Below are 21047 nucleotides of genomic sequence, written 5' to 3'. Positions count from 1 at the left end.
GATTCCAGCTTAAAATCCCCCTTATATTGGTTAACCATTCCTGGTTTTGTACAGCTAATGTACTTCCTGGCATTCAGGTTTTATATACAGAATACTGGTCGACTATTTGAAACTGTCTTTGTCACTGTTTTAAAGAGATAGGTGCATTTGTGTGAGTCACTCCAGTATCTCAAAACATGTGCAGCACATGCTATTCAGAAAGAAAAGACCTGCCTCCCATCCCTCGGCCTGGACCTGCCAGTGGATGCTGCTCAAAATGTAGCATCTACCTTCCAAGTTGAAAAGAAAGCTGGAAAGATGCTGGAAGAACTCCTTGCATTGTAGGGTGAAGGAAGTTGGCTGGCAGCAGCTGCACTACTGAGTTATCTTCTTGTGAACAACTGTAGAGCTGACAGTCAGGAGGCAGGGAAGGTTTGGCAAAGCACTGGCAAATGCTGACCAACTTCCAGGGACATCATTCAGGCAGGATGGGAAGGTCACCCCTAATCTATCCTGGAACAATGAGGGCCTAAAGACTGGCCTTCCTGAGGCTCATGAAAGGGAAGTGTCGCGTCCATCCCCTGGGTGGGGCCAAAGGGTGGAGCTTCTGCCAAACTGGAACCGGTGGCAACTGACTTACCCCAACATGTAAGGAGGCGAGGAGCCGGTGAAGACGGTCTACACACACTGTTTATTCTCGTTATCGATTTTACACTCATCAGGGTCTTGTTGCTTCACAAGACCCCAGTATTAGTCTTTAGCCCACCTTGCTAGCCCAAGATGCGAGTTGCCATTTCCCTTGTGTTCCCCAGGCTTCCCTCAGGTTGTCGGGAGCCAGACACTTGCAAGCCCAACGCCTGGGGTCTTTCTTCCTCCTTGGGGCCAGCTCTCCCCCAGGGGTTAACCTGGCTTGGGGCCTTTCCGACCCCAGCCAGGACAGGCACAGGGCTAGCGTAAGTACCAGGGTGGCTTCCCCTGGTCCTCCTTCCAAAGCCAGATCCCAGGAGGGAACCTCCCACTCCCATGGCTGCTGAGCTCCTTATGAGCCCAGCAGCTGGTTTCCCTGACTCCACCCCTTCCAGCCATGTGATCCTTGGCCCTATTCCCAGGTAGGCCCCTGGCAAGGGGGCTGGATCCTGGCCATACTTATTTGGCTCCCCTACTCTTATGGAGACCCTTGCTCCGGAGGAGGCCCATGATGCTTGAGCTGTGCCCAGGTGACAGGAAGAAAGGACACCCTAGGGCCTCCAGGTGAACCATTTTTTTCTTCATTCAATATTACCTTTTACACAGACCATTCTTTATAACTTTAACCTTCTCTACGCCCGCCCCCCCAATAAAACCCTTCTCCTGTCAACTGCAGGTGCCTGACACCTTCTCATTTGTAGGTCTTTCACACTTTCCCTTTTGAACCATGAATAGTAAGGCTCATGCCTTACAATCACCTATTGTAAATGGCCTACTTGTGTTTACACGATCATGTTTCCCCACAATGGCAAGTGAGACCCCAATTCTTTCATGAGCACCACTCCCGTGTATACTGAGTATAAGCCTAGTCATTTAAAAAGCACATGTGCTATTCACAACTGCGTGCATTCTGCCATTTAAACTCCAGCACTTTTTTGTACCTGAATCCAAATAACAAAACCTGAATCATTTTCACATCTGCAATTATCTCTAGATACAGAAATGACTTAATAGAGTGAACCTGGGACTTGAAAATGTAACTTGAAAAGTTGAGAAAAGGACAAAGTGTGTGAGGATATGCATTTCCCAATTTCTTTAGAAATCCATACAATCTTACGTGGCTCTAAGAACTGTCAGCCAGGGTGGAGAGAGCCCTTTAAAAAAATCATCCCATTCCTATGCCTGAAAAAAACCAACAGTACCCCATAGACACCAACTGCCTAGTTGACTAAAACTATATTTTAAGTGCTTGGACACAACAGTGTTGTACAAGCAACAAAGAGAGAAGATGCTAGACTCCATTCAAATTAGGGTGTAGTGGAGGGCAGAACTCATGTATTATTGGCATGCTGAACAAAACATATGACCCACAGGGGGAGAACAGCCACAGCAGAAACTTTAAAAAAAAAAAAAATAGAAGTAATTTCACAAAAAGCTCAAGCATGTTTATTTATGTTAGGTCTTAAAAATCAAGATTGTGGGGGGAGAGAGAGAGAAAGAGAGAAGAAAAGCTTCAAATATTCTTATCAGAAAAATATTTACTAGTCACTCTCCCCTCCCCCCTGCAATGTCATTTATGATTATCTGGCCAGACAGGATAGGTGCCTGAGAGCTACAGAAATCATTCTGAGTGGCTCCCAGAGTAAAGCCTCTTGCATTTGAGAGTCTCTCCTGTTTCTCAAGGTAGAAGCTCGGAAGAGGAAAAAGCAACTGGGAGAAGACAGCAATATTTACAAGCGTCACTGCCATCACCAACACACACAGCAGCTTTCTCCTTCAGTGATACATTTCTCTGTTTGCTGCTCCCTGGCCGGTGAGTCTGTGGCCAACGATTCTGAATCAAGGCCTATACTGTTTGGTGAAGAGAAAAATAAGAAAGCCAGTACAGAGAGGGCAGTATGTGTTTGTTCTCAATTTTCCTAGAATCCTAATCCTTGAAACCTGATGGCGATGGGTGAGGCAGTGGGTGAGGCAGTGGAAGCCTGGCTGAGTCTCTCCACAAAAGAAGTCAGGGCAGAAGTGCTGAAGCGACAGTCCGACAAGTCTCCACCACCATGACTTCAATGTGCTTTATGTTTCCACTTCTTGTGTTTTTTATCTTTCTTTTTGCTGGCGCACCTGGAGCAGAACCACTGCATTTCTTCCGGGGGAGCAGCTGTAATTCCAACGCAAGGCCTATGCGTTTGACGGAACACAAACAAATAAATGCAAGAAAATGGATGAGGATTTTAACAAGTGAAGCACCTGCTGTTATTTTATCTAGTGCTGCAAGTTTTTCTCTGTGTGATTAGTCAACAGAAGCTTTCACTGCAGATTTAACTCTCCAATACTTGGGGGAAAAATTGGCTGATCTGATACTGGGCTCGGGTACATCCCAACTAAATTGCAGGTAAAAATGAACCACTATATGACAATTATTCCATTTCACATCACTGAAATGACTCAATTCCAGGACACCCCATTATTTTTATAATACAGGGATAATTACATTGGGATAGTATCTGGGGTCTGTAATAACTTCAATTGTTGATTTCTATGGGGTTTCATAGTAACCTGACAACTTACTGATACACTCAGTCCCTCATTTCAAAATCTTTTGGATATATGAATAAAAATAAATGGATGACCCACTAAATGGATGAACCACTGGCACAGTTACAAAAGCATGCTTTAAATGGCATGATGACTGAAATGTGTTAAAATCTGTAATGGTATTAATTAAATAATGTATATACCACAATAAAAGTGGTATATTTATATACCACTTTTTGACAGAAAAGTTCACAAAATGGTTTATGAAGAAAATCAAACAATTACTTTGAATTATACTTTCTGAACTGTTATTTAGCTTCTTCTGACAAAGAAGATTTGACTATGATTTGACTTCTGACTATGTTAGATTTGAAAAACTAATTTTTCAAATTATTTGAAATAATTTGTTGTGAGAAATGGGCATTTGTTTGCAAACAGTAAAATATCTTTTAGCACTTGTGGTTCACTTTTGCGATTTTGTTTTGTTATTACACAGACGCCTACTCCCCCCCCCCCCGATGTACAGCACTGCATTTCTTTCCCTTTACTTTCACTTGGGTCCAATTCACCCCGATACCTTTTCATGAAATCCAGAAATTCTCTCTCTCTCTCTCTCACACACACACACACACATACACAGAAAAGGTTTGAAATACTATCATTTCCTTTCCATGGGAGAATATGCAAAGTGTACCACCTAGTCAACATTTTTTTAGATGTTTTGGTATCCCTTTGTGAAGGCTGCAGCATTTCCCCATGGCATTGCAAGGGTTGCATGGCTCAGCTAAGACCAGCTGCACTGTTTTCCTAGACTTGGTGGTGATGTCATTGCTGAGCGCCAGGAAAGTCCAAGACACTATCAGTATCATAGCTGACAGTGATCTCAAAGGGGAGGGACCAAAGATGAGCAGGGGTGCCCTTTAAATGGAGAAAAGATGGGCAGCAGGGGGAGGAGGAGAGAGAAGTAAGAGAACAAGAGATGGAAGAAAGGAATGATAGAAAGTGGTGAAAGAGAATGTGGAGGGAGACAAGGAAAAGGCAAAAGAAAGGAACATGGAACAGATTGAGAAGAGGGAGATGAGGGTGCAGAAGAAAAAGAAACATCAGGGAAGAAACTGGGAAAGAGGGAGAAAGGAAGAGTGGAAAGGAGAAGGAAAGGGCAAAAATTCCCAGAGACAAGAAGAGATGCTCTTGGATTTGAGAAGTTGCTGAGGCTCCATCTGACCCACATCCTCTCCAGTCCTCACTGAAGAAACTTGAGGAAATGGCATACCTTATAGAGAGACTTGGGACTGACAAAGACATGACTGTACTTCAGAATAAAACATTTGTAATGTCATTCCTTAGACTTTTGTCTGGTGAGGGGAAAGGTTTGTTTGTTTGATTTTTACCCCACTTTTCTCCCCGAAGGGCACCCAACGTGGCTAAATATAGATTATCAGGTAGTTATGTTTTATAGAAATATTCCTTGACTTGGATCTTGGGACAAACAGGGATGTTGCTATGTTTCTGCTGTACAGCAGCAGCCTGAACACTATATTATAATGGATAACTTTTTTTTTTTTAAGTTCAGTTTAATATAACTCAGGATCCGAGTTGGAAGAGATTAAGCTCAAATCCCTGTCCACAGTTACAACATCAGTTATTTCAACAAAATCTTAACAGCTTTTTACACATACATTGCAAATGTTGGAGATTTAACATGTGGACTTCACAACAAATATTCCTGGGGGGGGGGGGGGAACCATCCTAGCACCCAGTTTTCCCCAGCTACTCCTTGAAGCTGTCATATCTCACACCCTTCAATGGTAACTTACCCACTTGGGAAAAGGCAAAGGAGCAGAGGCTGCCACACATTGGGAAGCAGTTATGATCCCAGATGTATGGGATATTTGAACAGCATTCCAATTAATTGAGCATGTTACTCAACTTGTAGAATTGTTGAGGGATTCAAAAATATTCTGAAGATTTGCTTGAGCAAAGGAACTGTTCAGCATTCAGACTGTTCCATAACCCACAGGGTCTTACAAGAGGGAGATTTCATTATAGCAATACCTTGACTTTCATCCACTTGACTTCCATCACTTTGCTCTTTCAGCTGTTTTCAATTTTAACATTTCGAATTTCAACCATGTGCTTTCCTTTTTGGTTTGATTTCATCCAACATTCCATGATGTTCATGTGTTTATTTTGCTTTATTTCTGTTCATTTGGGTTTTATATAGCACGTGCTCTATAGTTACTTATGTTTTTTGCCAGCCTAAATTAATTTGCAAGCTAAATAAGGTTATGCTTTTATATTCATCCATTTATCCTTCATCCATGCTTTGGCTCCAAACCAGACAAAAGTGCAAGGCACTGCAGTGCACAGAAAAGGTGAATAAGGCACACACATCTCTTGACTTGGCCAGTATTAATAACCCGGTGAGTTTAATAATGGCTGAGCACCATCAGCTGACTGGGAGCATGGAGCCACTGCATCATTGCCAGCCTCAATGGCCTCAAACTACCAAAGTCATAACCTTAAGAAAGTAAACGCTTCACAAATGTAGTAAAAATTGTAAATGTGAACTGCCACCTCAGAGAGAGAGAGAGAGAGAGAGAGAGAGAGAGAGAGAGAATAGCTAAAGAGAAATAAGGTTACTCTGCAACTCAGTGAAAGCAACAACAGAGGTCTGAACCACTTACCAGTGATACCAATCATCACAGTCATCACAGCCGATCATTGGGCTGCCATCATCAGGCTTCTCACAGCCAGGGCAGATCCAGATCTTGTTCCCCCATTCATCTCTGATCTGGGGTAAAGAAATAGGGTGAGGTTGATGGCCTGGACAGTCAAAAGAAGCACTCAGTGTAGCCAATTACTTCCTGATTCCGCCCAAGGCTATTTAATGGTCCAAATATTTCTGGTATAGTGTACGTACAACTACTGTTTATTTACATAGACATGATATATGAGTACAGGATATGAGAGACACATTCTGTAAATGTTTTCTAAATAACATTGTTATTTGTTTCCACATGACTGAGAATGCTGAATACTGAAATTTGGTATAAGTGTATACATCCCAAATAACAGAAAACAAGTATTTTCAAGGTGTACTGAATCCCCCTTCCCCGAACCCACTGCTTATCTCCCCATAGCCTCCCTCACTAAGCACTTTTTCCTGAGCTGAGATAATTTCCAGTATTGCAGCTCAGCTGAGAAAAAGTACCTGGAGATGTAAGCTGTGGGTAAGGCTCTGTACAAGGATGGATGGGTGTCATTGTGACATGGGCCTCTTGGGGCCAAATAGCTGGGACTGCTGGTAGGCTGTAGGCTGGCTTTTGGGGGTGCCAGACAGGTCTCTGTCCTCGGTAGGTGGTTGTGGAGGAGGGAGAGTTGGAGGGGGGCTGCCTTGGGGGATGAAAGACCAGTGCTGGGGCCTCTCGGCGGGGGGTGGGGTCTTGTGTTCTTGTCCCTGGTGGGCAGAACCTTCTTCTTGACCCTGGATTCCACCAGGAGTGGGTCCAGGGCCTCCCCAAAGAGTTTGGTCCTGCTTGGCCAAAAGGCTAGACCAGAGTGGGGAAGTCCAGGCAGCCCCCCCCCCCCAAGAAGTTCTGAACTCTGGCCTGCCTATCCTGACAGGGAGGAGCCTACCCATCTGGAGGACTAACCTGTCTGGAGGACTACCCGGACATGGAGATCCCACTGGAGAATCAAAACTTCCAAACCCCGTTTTTCAACAGGACTAGGACTGTCCCATGTTTAAACATATGGAATTACAGCTGTTGCATCTTCTTTGGACTTCAATTATTGGACAAGGATAAGCAATCATGTGGCTTATACACCAAAGTTCCACATACTCAGGAGCTTTTATGAAAATGCTCAAAATGTGCATGTGGATTCCTCTTTGTGCACCAAAAAGGAGGAGGTGCCACTGGGGCAACTAAATGGGGCCATTACCTGCTATTTATAGTTTCCATTTTTTAGATCTGCATGGTGACAATTACACAGCAATCCAAGGGAGCAAGGCCTCTAAGGCCTGATGGTCAGTTGTGGGACACGGCTTTCTTGACATTTCTGGCTCTCAGTCTTTTTGGTTTTTAAATGTAAGACTGAAAGTGTATAGATAGTTTCATTGTAGTATGTAGAAGAAAGAGAAAGTCTGAGTGGGTGGAATTTATTTTAGCCAGGGATCAGTGGTATTTTACTCATACATAATTGCTACTGCTTTTATCTCTGCAGTCAAATTTCTGAGTGTCCTAAAACAGCCTAAAATCAGAGTCAGTGAACTGGGAAATTTGCTAAGTGCAGTACTGAGTCCTTCATCACATCCATCAAGTATAAAGAACACATGCAGTTGCCTTCGAAGTCAGGCCACTGCTCCATGTGGGCCAGTATGAGCTATCTGAATGGCAGAGGCCTTCCATGGTTTCAGGCCGAGGTCTTGTTCGCCCCAGCTCTGCTACTGGAAGTCCTTTAGGAGGTACAGAACCTGGGATCTTATTAAGGGAAAGCATGTGGTCTACTTTCTCATCATCAACACACCTTCTTTGTGGTCTTCCGAGAGGCATCTGGTGGTCATTATTGGACATAGAAAGTGGGAGTAAGTGGACCTTGGTTGAATTCAGAAAGACAACTCTTATATTCATATCACTGAAAGATTAGCAGGAGCAGCCTGAACAGAGATGCCGCTCCTGTTAGTATGTACCTCCTCCCACAGAAAAACATTAAATTAAAAACCTTGCACACACCCTTGTATGCATGCACCTCACCATCACTCCTGCTACCACCTTACCCTCCCAGCTGCTTAAAAAGCAGCCAGGTGGGCAAGAACAGGCAAAGCACCACGTGCTCTACTTCAGTGGTTCTCACACATTTAGCACCGAGACCCATTTTTTAGAATGAAAATCTGTCAGGACCCACTGGAAGTGATGTCATGACTAGAAGTGACATCATCAAGCAGGAACATTTTTAACAATCCTAGACTGCAATCCTACCCACATTTACCCAGGAGTAAGTCCTATTGACTATCATTGTTGAAAGAATATACATAGTAGCTTGTTAAAAGTACAGGTCTGTAACATTTCCCCAAATGCAGTCACATACCTTGGTAGCATCAGGTCTATTATATTAAAAATAAAATATTGAAATGAATGGGACCCACCTAGTGGGTCCCTACCCACAGTTTGAGAAACACTACTCTACTTATCCTATTTATTTTAAACAGGATCATACAGTGTAAGAGCAATGAGGCAGCACTTGAGCTCAGGGTAAGGAGTCTGGCTCCGAATCAAGATGTTCTGCCTCTCCTTGCCCACCCAGTTGCTTAGGTGAGGAAAGTGAGGCTGTGGCAGTTTCTTCTGCCTCCTCCAGAAGCACTGAAAGAAAAGGTTCCTGTCACTGCTCATTCTTAGTGAGTGGGGAAAGGATCGGAAAGCGGACTGAAGAGGTGGGCAGTGGGCAGGTGTGGGATGCAGTGCACTCATCAGTTCACCACTCCCCCACAACTAACTGTGCTCATAGAGAGCGATTCAGTGGGCCTCACTGCAAGACCAGCCCTGTGTTTAAGGCCTAGATGGTAAAGGAGTTTGAACATGCAAATCAGAAAAGCCTTTTCCTTGAGACTTTTTGTTCAGGAAGAAACATACCTTCTGTCACTTCAAGGGTCAAGTGCTGCTCAGAAAGGGACAGACGCCCATGAGCGCACGAAGATTCTTTAATTTTGTGCCACCTCTGCCAAGGCATAGAGGGAACAGCCCTTCCCCACATAAGACAATCTTGATGACATGCATCTCATATATACAGTACAGGGCGCATGCATTGTGGTGTAATTACTTATTAGCCAAATGCTTTCAACTCAACTAACTGATAAGATCAAGGGTATAAAAATTGTTACTGAGTAACTTTCCATTCCTTTGACATTTATGCTACAGTTCCATTTACTGAAGGGTAAATGGAAGACAGAGACAGAGGGAGAAGTAGAATGTTTACAGTTCCAAGCAACAAAATCTGACAATCTGCCTCTTCCATTTCTTATAGTACATGGTCAGGATTTCTTAACATTCTGATCACCACCACTACCACCACCAAATAACTAAGTAATCATCATGGCGTAAGATCAGACCACCTAAGGGCCACCTAATCCAACATCCTGTTTCCTATTGTGGCCGATCAGTTGCCTCTAGGTATTCCACAAAGAGGAGATGAAAGCATACCTCCTCTCCACAGTTGCTCTCCTGCGACCAATACTCGGAAGTGCACTACCACTGATCCTGGAGGTAACATTCAGCTGTCATCACTAGTAGCCAGTGATAGACCTGCCCTCAGTGAATATGTCTAATCCCCCTTGAAAGCCATGTTAGCAGGTAGCGGCCTCCACATCTTGTGGTACTGAATTCCATTAATATTGCACTGTGTGAAGAATGTCATTTACAAAGGCCCAGGCAGAGGTGCTATAATTTATGACACAATTCTTTTGGCAATTTAGGGCCCAATCCTATCCAACTCTAGTGCTGGTGCAGCTGTGCCAACAGGTTGCGCGCTGCATGCTGCAGAGCAGTCGCGGAGGCCTCCTCGAGGTAAGAGAACAAACATTATCTTGGGGCTATATTGCTGTTGCATCGGTGCTGGAAGGTTAGATAGGACTGGGCCCTTAGACATTTGGATCATGAAAGTTATGTAGGAGGGCTATCAACTGTCAGTGGTGAATGATGGCCTTTATCAGTATACAGGTCCAGCCTTGTTATACATGAATTTTTTATACATGGATTTGACTCAACACGAATGGCCACTGCAAATAAGAAAGAATGTGCTGATCCCTGGAGAAGGGGAAAAATGCATCCTTTTAAAATCACAATTTTAAAAAACCGCTTTTCTTACTGTTGTAGAGAGAGAAAGAGTCATGCAAGCCATTACAGGTATAACCTAATCATCCAAAGATTTTTCTCTCTCAATGCAATGAGAAGCACCCTTTAAATTAAAGGAAAACAGTCATTTAACAATGAGAGAGGGGAGCCAGCAGGCTGACAATCTATCCATCATTCTCTCTTCAGGCAGCTTCAGCCCAAGACCCCTCCCTTCCCCCTGACCACATGAAAGAAAGATCTTTTGCACTGGTGAAGGGAGGGATCAGAGTGTAGCCTTTCTAAACACCTTGAGAGTGACTGATTGTTGAACTGTCAGTTGGTAGAGTTGATAGAGTCTTAATGACTATATCTTAACATCACAAAGGTCAGCAAGGCTGTTTTTAAATCACCAGAGCAAAGAAACTTTGTTTTTTAAATTGATTTTCTATAGTGATTTTCCCACATGAGTTCTGGGAAAGGAACCCTCCCAAATAATGAGATTCAACCTGTACAGCTAAAATGGTGATAAAATCTGGTCATCAGCTGAAGGCATTTGGTTAGTTTTATAACTGACTATCTGAAGAGTACTTCTTGCTTGTTTGGGACATCTACCCACAAGTCTTGGTAAATTTGCTCTTTTACTGGCAAATGATCAAAACTCATTCTTGCTGCACCTGTTTTTTGTTGACAGCTGGCAGAAAATTCTTTTGCCCCTTTAATTAATATCAAACCGCGATATCTAACATTTGTTAAATATTTTGAGTTATCTTTGAAAAATGAAAAATCTGATGTGAAACTTAACAGTGTGCATGAGTACAACAAATGAGGGGATATTTTATTTTATTGTGAAACATTGCTTATTGCTTATTTTTATCATGCTGTAGGCCAACTTGCATCCCTGAAGGAAGTAAGTTAGGATAAAATTATTATGTTTAAGTAGCAACAACAGTGGCTGGAAACTTTGTATATTAGAAAACATAGTAAAAAACAACAACAAAATAATCATTGTCAAAAATAACCTTGCACATCCAATGTTCAAAAGATGTTTTGTCTTTAAATAGCTATGTGGGGTAATGGGCAACACTTAACAGCGAAGCTATTTGGTTTTTAACAGAGAATGGCTCAGTCCTAAGTAGTTACGAAGTGCTTAAAAGCAAATAAAGTGAAATGAAATAAAATGAACAGGCCTTGCCACTGTGGAACCAACCCCCGCACTAGATCACCACATATTCCTCCCCTTAGTTTCTATCATTTGTTAGCAATTCATTCCCTGGCACCCCACTCTCCTTCTCTTCTTTTGGCCATTTTTTCTATCACAAACGCTTATTGCTTCCAAACTTTTTGACTGAAAAGATCAGGCATAAATCATTTTGAGACCAAACCCTGAAAACACACATTTCATAAGAAAGGGGTTAAACTTAGTGTGGGCTAACATGAACTGCTTAGTTCAGCACAGGGCACTCAAGCTATAAAATCACCAACCAAATTAAAAGCACTCAAAGTTTTATGTCAAGGTAGTTTTATATAAGATACTGACTGGTTGGAAAGGGATGTGCATGTAATCCTAAAATACAGAACAGAGACAGAACATATCCTAAAATACTAAAATACAGTACTAAACACATCCTAAAATATAGAACACACCCTAAAATACAGAATAGGAGCCAGACCTTAAAACTGGCACCAACACACATTCAGATTCAAATACATTATTCTACGTACCACATAATTACTGACAGTCTCAGTCACCACACTTCTAACTGGAGCTTTGGAACCTCCTGTGGCAGATATGGCAGGAGACAGTGGTGGAATCAGACTTGGGGAAATGGTGGCTGGAGGCAGAGCAGGAACTCCTGGAGGAGCAGGAGGGGTGATGTGGACTGGAGCTGGTGGTGCTGGGGATGGCAGAGGTGGTGGAGTTTTGGGGCGAGCCAGAAGAGTGGATGGCTTAGTTTCCGGGGCTGACACCACTTTGCTGATGACACTGTCAAAAAAAGAAGAGCTGGTAAAGCACTGTAGTAAAATGAAACTCAGTAAAACACAGGAAAAACACAAATAGATGTTTCCATTAAGGGAAAAATGGAACTTGACTTCTTGACTTCTCATGGCATCACTAGAATGTTTTGCCTCCCCCCACCCCCACCCCCACCCCCACCATCCAGTGGTCAAACCAAACATCCATGATTGCAAGGACAACTGTTAACTTACAAAAACTTATGCCCCAACATTACCCCATGAGTTTAGGACAAATAACAAAACTTGGACATAAGTTATGCATACAACGTATATAAAACATTTCATTCATTTATTTTAAAAATTCACATCACCCCTTATCTTCAAAAGATTCAAGGCAGCTGATTAGAGGTTTAAACACACAATTAAAAAAAGAGCAGAATGGAACCATGGGATACCACAAGCCAAACGCCATGACATAAAACAGGAGTTTTATGTCCCCCAGCATCACCTTCTGGAAGCTACCCTCTAGGAAAGACTGGAGTCTCTGAAATAATGAACTTAAATATGAATTAAAATTTAATGTAAAAAAATAAAAACCTCCTGACAGACAGACCCTATGAAGAAGTCGTAGATATGTTCTTGCTTAACTTGAGGTAAAAATGACATAGGGGTACCATTTTCATTTATTATAAGAAATGCATCATGTTGGGGGATGGTGGTGTTTTGGAAAACAGCAGCAGTGACCTTGGACTGCAACACCAGGCAAGCTGAAAAGCAGAAATAGCCATGAACTTCTGCGATACTGGCTCCCTTTACCTTTAGTCAGATTTCCTATAGCACACACCAGACCCTTCATAAGAGAAGCTCTTCTGTGAATCAGACCATCAGAATCCTATAGCCAAATGCCCCAGGGAAGCTTAAAGGCAAGACACAGAGGCAACACTGCTCCTTTGTAGGGTGAGTGCTCACGGTTGCAGACATAGTATGAGTCACCTGAGTCCAACCCCTCATACCCAAGTTACCACTGATGGAAGACTATCCTATCTTTCCTTGAAAATCCCAAAAGTAAGGGGCTTCCACAGCCTTCCTAGACAGTTTCTTTTATTGCTAACCTGCGCCTGTAGTTAGAAAGTTTTCCATATTGTGTAAATCCTTATCCCCATAGTCCAGGGGTGCCCAAACCCTGGCCATTAGCGGCCCTTGGAGACTCAAAATCTGGCCCATGGGGAGTCTCCAGTCTCCAATGAGCCTCTGGCCCTCCAGAGACTTGCTGGAGTCTGGCCTGACGCAACTGCTCTCAGAGTGAGGGTTCTGTCTCTTACGTGAGCTGTGAGATGAGGGCTCCCTCCATTGCTTGCTGTTTCATGTCTGTGAAGCAGCAGCAAAGGTAAGGCTGGTCTTGCAAGGCCTTTTATAGACCTTGAACTATTACCTTCATTCATTCATGTAAGTTCCATTTCTAATATATTCATTTATGTAAATTTATTCAAATTTTCCCCAGCTCCCGACACAGTGTCAGAGAGATTTTGTGGCCCTCCTGCCAAAAAGTTTGGATACCCCTGCATAGTCTAAACCCAGGTGTGTCCAACTGCAATCCAAGACTCATCTGACATCAGGTGTGTGCTTCTCTACCTTGAATTTAGTTACCAACAAGGATTTTGAAAGTATTTATGCATGGTTGTATTCAGACAAGCCACCCTGGCTCTGACTAAACTCTAGACATGGCAGTCCTTGTGCATCTGGCTCATCAAGAAATTGTTCACTGGCTCACATGCTTTGACCCAGCCTTGGACAAAGAAGTCTTTTTCACAGTACTGTCTCAAGTGCATAGCCAAACTATTGTTTCCTGTTTACAAGCATTCTCTTCTCTGTGTTGCTAATAGTCAGCTTAGAAGATCTAGTTAGTGGGGAAAAAAACACACACACACAGAGAATGATGGAATGTATGATGGCAGAGGTCTTTGTAAATGGCCCTGCTCCGCATTCCTCTACCATGGGAAGAGTAGAAACATGGGGAAGGGACTTGTTGGCTGTGGCACCCAGCTTTTGAAACTCCCTACCCTCTGGAGAACCATCTGGTTCCTTCCTTATTTACCCTCAGATATTTAATGAAGACCAGCTTATTTCAATAGCTCTTCATTATCCACCCAACTGACAGTATTCAGGCTTATGCCTGATTTTGTCCCATCCCCTCTTTTTAAGGACTGTTTATTTTTATTTTGCTGAATTTGTATCCTTTCTGTCTACCATTCTGAGGGCCCCTTTGGGAGGAAAGGCAGCTTATAAATTTTATTTACACAAACACGTGCGAGGAAACAGACCAGGGCAATTGTTGATGGCATCCTATGGCAAACTTATGAGTGGGCAATACTCTGCTTTGAACCTACAAAATCAGCATAACTGCTTTCATCAGATGACTATGGAAGTAGGCATTGTCAATTACAATGAATAAGTCTTACAATATCCTCAGCATTCAAATATTAATTGCTACCTTGTTTGGAATCTGAAGCAGGATGTCACAGCATGGTAAATACACACTAGGAGCCACACACTGTGTTGGTGAAAGGTGGGGAGGGACAGAATAATACAGTGTAGGGAGATCAGTGTTGGGAGTTCTGCTCTCTGGCCCACCTTGGCTGAAGATCCATCTGGCTGGTACCAGAGTCAAGAATTTATCTATGGTAGCACTGTAGTTGCAGAGTACTCCCCTCCACTCAAGGGAGATCAGGCAGGCTTCCCCCCTTCCTGTTTCCAGGCTTTGAAGACCACTATATTCAGATTGGCACTCAGTCATTAGTCTGCTTCATACAGCTCTAACTGCTTTTATTTAATTTTATAACTGTTTGTAATCTTTCAGTTTTCTGAATTATCTGATGAGGAAGGAGATAATATGATTATGACGAAGATGGTGGTAGCGGCAGCAATGCTTTTCTACAGGTAAGCAAGAAATGTAATATTTTATTTATTTACCGTATTTTTTGCTCCATAAGGTGCACTTTTTTCCCCCCAAAAAGTGGGGGGGAAGTGCGTGCGTCTTATGGAGCGAATACTGCAAAATAAAAAACAAAAAACAAAAAAACAAAAAAAACTCCGCCCCTGGCCCCGCCCCCCACCCGCTCTGCTCCGCTCCGCTTCCCAGGAAAGTGTGGGTGGGGTGGCAGTCTTGCTGAGCAAGCCTGCGTGTCTACTCAGAAGTAAGTCTCAGCATCACTGGGGCTCACTCCCAGGAAAGCGTGGGTGGGGTGGCAGTCTCGCTGTCCAATCCTGTGCATGCCTACTCTGAAGTAAGTCCCATTAGAGTCAGGGGGGCTTACTCCCAGGAAAGCCTCTCTCCACCCCCCAAGCCTGGAGCATCACAGCTTCTCTCTTCCCCCCCCCCCAAGCCTGGAGCATCACAGACTCTTGCTCTCCCCCCAAGCCTGGAGCATCACAGCTTCTCTCTTCCCCCCCCCAAGCCTAGAGCATCACAGACTCTTCCCTCCCCCCAAGCCTGGAGCATCACAACTTCTCTGCAACACAAACACTTTCCCCCTCTCTCACACACACAGGCTGCCCCCTTCACTTACACACACAGATGCTCTGCCCCCCCCTCACACAGCAGGGGAGGGGCACTTTCACTCACCTCATCCAGCATCTGAATGTAAGCCCCCCCCCCCATCACAAAGAAAAAACTGTCTCCTTGGTCAGAATGCCAGTGTTTGCTTATTGCACAAGCCCCAGGTAAGGCTCGGTTCTCACCATAAATCCAGAGGTTTGTTGTGTCTTGAGAATTCAAGTTGTGGTTGGACTTTTCACTTGTTCATTTGTATTGGAATCACGGAAGAACTGGCGAGGAGGTAGATGTGATGTCAGCAGTGGTCCCTTTAAGGGTAAGGACTGGGCATCCAGCAGAGTGTGCTGCACAGCTGCAGCCACTGGAAGGCAATAGGGTCCTCAGGGATATAAGGAGTACCAGAGGCAGAAAGGGTTTGTGGGTTTTGAAGGAGTGCAGGTTGGAGGTAGGAGAGGAGACTGACTGGGTTTATTGAATTTAGAATCTGACTGTGGATTGTGACTGGACTTGGATACCCTGATGGATTTGACTGACCTACCTGGAACCTGACCTTGGACTGTAATTTGGCTTATTGGCTCTGGACTCTGATTTGGTAACTCTGATTGATGGGACTGATTTACTTGGCATCTGTGGACTGGAACTGGACTCACTTTTGCTTGCTGCACTGGTGAGTTGCACAAGGGGGACTGATCAGCCTTAAGCGGGCACGAGGCCCAGTGGATTGGAATTTAGCAGAACATCATTGTAGCAGAAAGATAATGTGATCCCCTATTTGTGTGCACCTGCTTTTGTGAGCTTCATAAATTTTGACTCTAGCGATGATGAGTTCTTGGGGTTTCCAGAAAACTAGAGTACTCAAACCTTTAAGTCTCTCCATTTGTTAATGACAGTGATAATGGTTCTTAATGCCACTGTTGACTGTTGTTCACTTTACATGGTTCAAATGTTATTCTGTTATAGTTTATTAAATATTTTATTACACTATTTGGTTCAGAATTTTTTTTCCTTGTTTTCCTCCTCTAAAAATGAGGTGCGTCTTATGGTCAGGTGCGTCTTATGGAGCAAAAAATACGGTATTTATTTACTAAATTGCTACCTGCTTTAGCTCCCCAAAAGGCATTCAAAGCTGCTTAGAACAAAAAAAAAAAAACCACAGTAAAAACAAAGAACCATAGAATCAAAGTGAAATCTATGAACATAAAAACTACTAAACAAGGTAGCATTAAAAGTATCGCATTAGACCAAGATAAAACTCATAAGCTAGCAGCAACAGTAAACAAAGGGGAAGACCCACAGCATCTATCCCACATTAAAAACACAAAATATAAAAAATTTAAAAAGACCCAGACTCAGAAGGCTGATTTAAATAACCATGACATTAGGCACGATTGGAAAGCCTCTAAGTATAGAGCAGTTCGTAAGCTGAGAGGGAGAGAGTCCCATAACACTGGTGTTACAACTGAGAAGGTACTATTCTTTGCTGCTGCCCCTCCCAACTCCATAGGTAGTGGCACTTGTAAGAGGGCCTTCTCCGATGACTTGAGGGGATGAGCCGAACTGGACAGAAGTAGGTAGTCTCGCAGATACTCTGGCCCCAAGCCATATAGGGCTTTTAAGGTCAAAACCAGCACCTTGAATTGGACCCAGAAACGAATGAGCAGCCAGGGCAGCCGCCAGAGTAGTGGCTCAACAGAGTCAAACTGGCTACCTCCAGCAAGCACAAGGGCTGCCGCATTCTGCACTAATAGCAGTTTCTGAACCATCTTCAAGGGCAGCCCCATGTAGAGTGCATTACAGTATTCTATCTAAGCTTTATGTTACTGTAGCATGGATCACCTTGGCCAGGTCAGCACGATCCAAGTACAGTCGCAGCTGGCGCACCAGCCGAAGCTGGACAAAGACCCCCCTGGCCACAGCCACCACATGGGAATTCAGGAGCAGTAGCAAATCCAGATGGACCCCCAAACTGTGGACCTGCTCCTTCAGAGAGACTCTAGCATATGCACCATGGATTTTCGAACCAGGAGATCCTCTGTGTTGTCTGGATTTAATTTCAGCTTGTTGATCCTCATCCAGCTCCCAAGCGCCTCCAGGCAGTGGTCAGCGGTATAGGGCCTCAACAGCCCCCTTGGAATCTGGTGGAAAGGTGAGATACAGCTGGGTGTCATCAGCATACTGATGGCACCCCACTCCAAATCCCCAGATGATCTCTCCAGTGGTTTCATGTAAATGTTAAATAGTATGGAGGTCAGAATGGAACCCTGTGGCACCCCACATCTAAAGGGCCAGGGCACCGAATAGGCGCCCCCCCAGCACCACCATCTGGGATCTATCAGCCAAGTAGGAGCAGAACCGTCACAAGATGGTGCCCCCAACTACCAACTCGACCAATCGGCCCAGAAGTACACCATGATCAATAGTGTTGAAAGTCACTGAGAGGTCCAGTAGGACCAACTGGGATGTACTCCCCCAGTCCAGTTCCCGGCATAGGTCATCCACTAAGGTGACCATAGTTGTCTCCATCCCAAAGCCGGCCTAAAGTTCGATTGAAATGGATCCAGATAATCAGCTTCATCCAAGGCACTCTGGAGTTCAGACACCACCACTTACTCCACTACTTTGCCCATAAACGGGATGTTCAAGACTGGCCAGTAGTTTTCCAGCACAGTTGAATTCAGGGAGGGCTTCTTCAGGAGAGGGTGCACCACTGCCTGTTTCAAAGCCAAGGACAGTACCCCCTCCATCAAAGATGAATTAAACACCTTCCTTGTCAACTCAGCCAGCCCATTCTGGACAGATCTGATAAGACAAGCTGGGCACGGGTCAAGCAGGCAAGCAGATGGCTCACACTCCAAAGGAGTCTGTCCACATCCTCAAGCTGTACAAGCTGAAAATAATCTCATAAAACTGGACAAGCAGACACCAAGGGGACATAATCAGGTGTTATTACTTTGGCATCCAAGTCATGGCAAATGCGAGCCATTTTATCTGCAAAGTGCTTTGCAAACGTCACAACGGCTGACCATGTGTTCCTCCTGCTTTATTGGAGGGGCCTGATGACACCATACAACAATACAGGCCTCATACAACATGGAAAAATTCTGTGGGACTGCTCACTGCAGATGTAATGGTAGAAGAAAAGAAAGATCTCTTTGCTTCTATCACCGCCATGGAATAGGCTCTGTAATGAACTCTATTCTGTGATCGGTCAGGCTCAGCCTGAGTTTTCCGCCAGCATCGCTCTTGATATCTACCCTGACATTTCATCATCTGCAGCTCCTCAGCTCCCAGGGAGCCACTCTGAGTCTGCAACATGGCAGAGTATAATAGAGAGAAATAGACATGCCATAATAGAGAGAAAAATGTAATGGAGAGGTGTTGGGGGGGCAGGGGGAGCCCACAGAAGGGCTTAGAGTCTTGGCAGGCCATAGTGCAATAAGAAGAGCAAGAGCCCTATCAAAAAATCACAACTGAATGTTTACACAGCTATGCTCAATATGCAAATTTAGCAGACCCAGGAGGTCTAAAGCCAAGCACAAAGACCAGTCTGACCTCTGCAAGCTTACTAAGTGACAATGCTAACTGGTGAAGTTTTAAAATTGCCACTATATGGGGTGGTGAGGGAAGCTTATTACAGATTAATTGACTTTTGGTTTTTATTTCCCGATTATTTAATTAGATGGCTGTTCTGATTCATCTGAATCTTGCACCATGAAGCTGAAAGTGGGAAGATGATGTTCTAAGGAGGAACTGAACCGATGCAGAAAGAAGATCAGGGTGGCCATTGTAGATTAAAAAAACAGATTTTCCTTTCAAGCCTGGATTCCCAAGAGAACCCCCCCCTCCCGCGCCAAATGCAGAAATATACTGGAGACATCCACACTATTATTAATTATTATTATTATATATTGCTTTTCAACAAGAAGTATAGTTAGCCTTCATCTTATGCGACCATTATGTTCCAAGGTCAGCATGTAAAGCCAAAATCACGTATAGCTGAAATTCTCTTAAAGCCTCAAATATATACTGTCTCTTTAAGAACAAAAAATCACATGTGTGAACTGCAATGATTGAAGGAACAGCAGCTTCATTCTCTCATTTCAGGCTCACTCTGGGGCATAAACAAACTAAGTTGAATGGTGGGTGGAATTGCCTACACACTGCTTTTCTTTTTTCTGGGGAAGGGGAAGTATGTACATTTGAATTTGCGAAAGTCCACCATGTATAAGATGTGGGCTGACTGTGGTTTATACAGAAGTTTTCAAATTATTATTATTACGCTTATTACCAACATACGCAAGGACATGCACAGTGATCACCCCCCATCCCCAAATTGTAAGACAGAGGAAATAGAACAGCACTTAGTAACACACATGAAACATTTTCATTAAGAGATAAGGAATCCTTTAATGCCACAAGTAACTCCTGGTGACAAGGCTGCCCTAAACAGCATGCTGCAGCTATTCTCCTGTGCTGGTACATGTACAGAGAGCTAAAAGCTTCAGCCCCTGACCTGTACCTTGTAAACAAACTGAAGCCTCGCCACAACAAAGCTTTGAAAACAGAAATTATTTGGTGCTTCCCTCCTCTCATGCTAAAACAAGAATATTTTATTATTTTGCAAGAAAAACACAAGAGTTGACCATTTTAGGGCAAGGAAGAATTAGTAAGTTGTGTGTGGGAAATCACAATGGCGGTGGGGGGGGTCAACAGTGACACCCAATTTGTGGAATGACCTCCCCAAAGCAGTCTTGACAGACACCATCACTGTTCATCTTTCATAGGCAAGGTAGCACAGTTTTGTCTAAACAGCACTTTTGAAAGGCAATCCAACTGTTTTTTAGTTTTTTAGCAGAACTGTGTTCTGCATGTTTGTCTCTTTAGTGTTAGCTGCTTTGATGTGCCTATTTGGACAGGGAAAGTGGGATGTAAGTTATGAGGCAGATACATAAATTATAAATTACATTGAGAAACATAAAAGCAAACTCAGAGGAGATGCAAATTTGGATATTCCAAAAAATCACTACTCTGTCAGAAGTCTTGGGGAAATTGTTTTAGTGCAGTTATTAGAATGAGCAATTCAGACATACAAATTGAGTCTCATTAATGGCAAAAATAACACACTACAGCAAATCAATTTAAAAAACAAAGTCCCTTTGCTCCAGTGATTTAAAAACAGCCTTGCTGACCTTTTGTAATGCACACAGAGGCAATCAGACTTTCTCCAGGCACCTAGGCTTCACTAGGAGGCTGCAACCCCTCCCTTCACCAAGAGCCCCAGCAAGGGGGAGAGAATGGAGAAGGTGATAATCACTGCCATTTAGTCTTCTTTCAGGTGCTGGGGGGGAAGGAAGGAGTGAAGCCTGGAGATGGATTGTCAGCCAGCTGCCCTCTCTCGCATTATTACTGTTTTTCTTTAATTTAAAGGGTACTTCTCATCAGTGTTGAGATAGAAAAATCTGTGGAATCTCTCCCCCCTTCCCCCGTGAAAAAATTCATGGATAATTAGG

At 43.7% G+C, this 21047-nt stretch overlaps 1 protein-coding gene across 2 annotated transcripts in view; it reads right to left on the bottom strand.

Moving 5' to 3' along the window:
• Positions 1 to 651: 651 nt before the first annotated feature.
• Positions 652 to 21047, bottom strand: part of TAF3 (TATA-box binding protein associated factor 3) — a 196055-nt gene continuing 175659 nt past the window's right edge. For both annotated transcript variants that reach the window (XM_066634193.1, XM_066634194.1), the window contains exons 5-7: positions 11751 to 12012; positions 5886 to 5992; positions 652 to 2841 (exon numbers count right to left, since the gene is read on the bottom strand). In XM_066634193.1, coding sequence (XP_066490290.1) covers positions 2727 to 2841; positions 5886 to 5992; positions 11751 to 12012 — 484 coding nt within the window. In that variant the 3' untranslated portion in view covers positions 652 to 2726. The remainder of the gene's footprint in view (positions 2842 to 5885; positions 5993 to 11750; positions 12013 to 21047) is intronic.

The sequence above is a fragment of the Tiliqua scincoides genome, chromosome 7 (assembly GCF_035046505.1).
Source record: "Tiliqua scincoides isolate rTilSci1 chromosome 7, rTilSci1.hap2, whole genome shotgun sequence".
Classification (NCBI taxonomy): domain Eukaryota; kingdom Metazoa; phylum Chordata; class Lepidosauria; order Squamata; family Scincidae; genus Tiliqua; species Tiliqua scincoides.
Note: the sequence above shows the minus strand (reverse complement) of the source record. Positions and strands in the feature narration are given on the sequence as shown.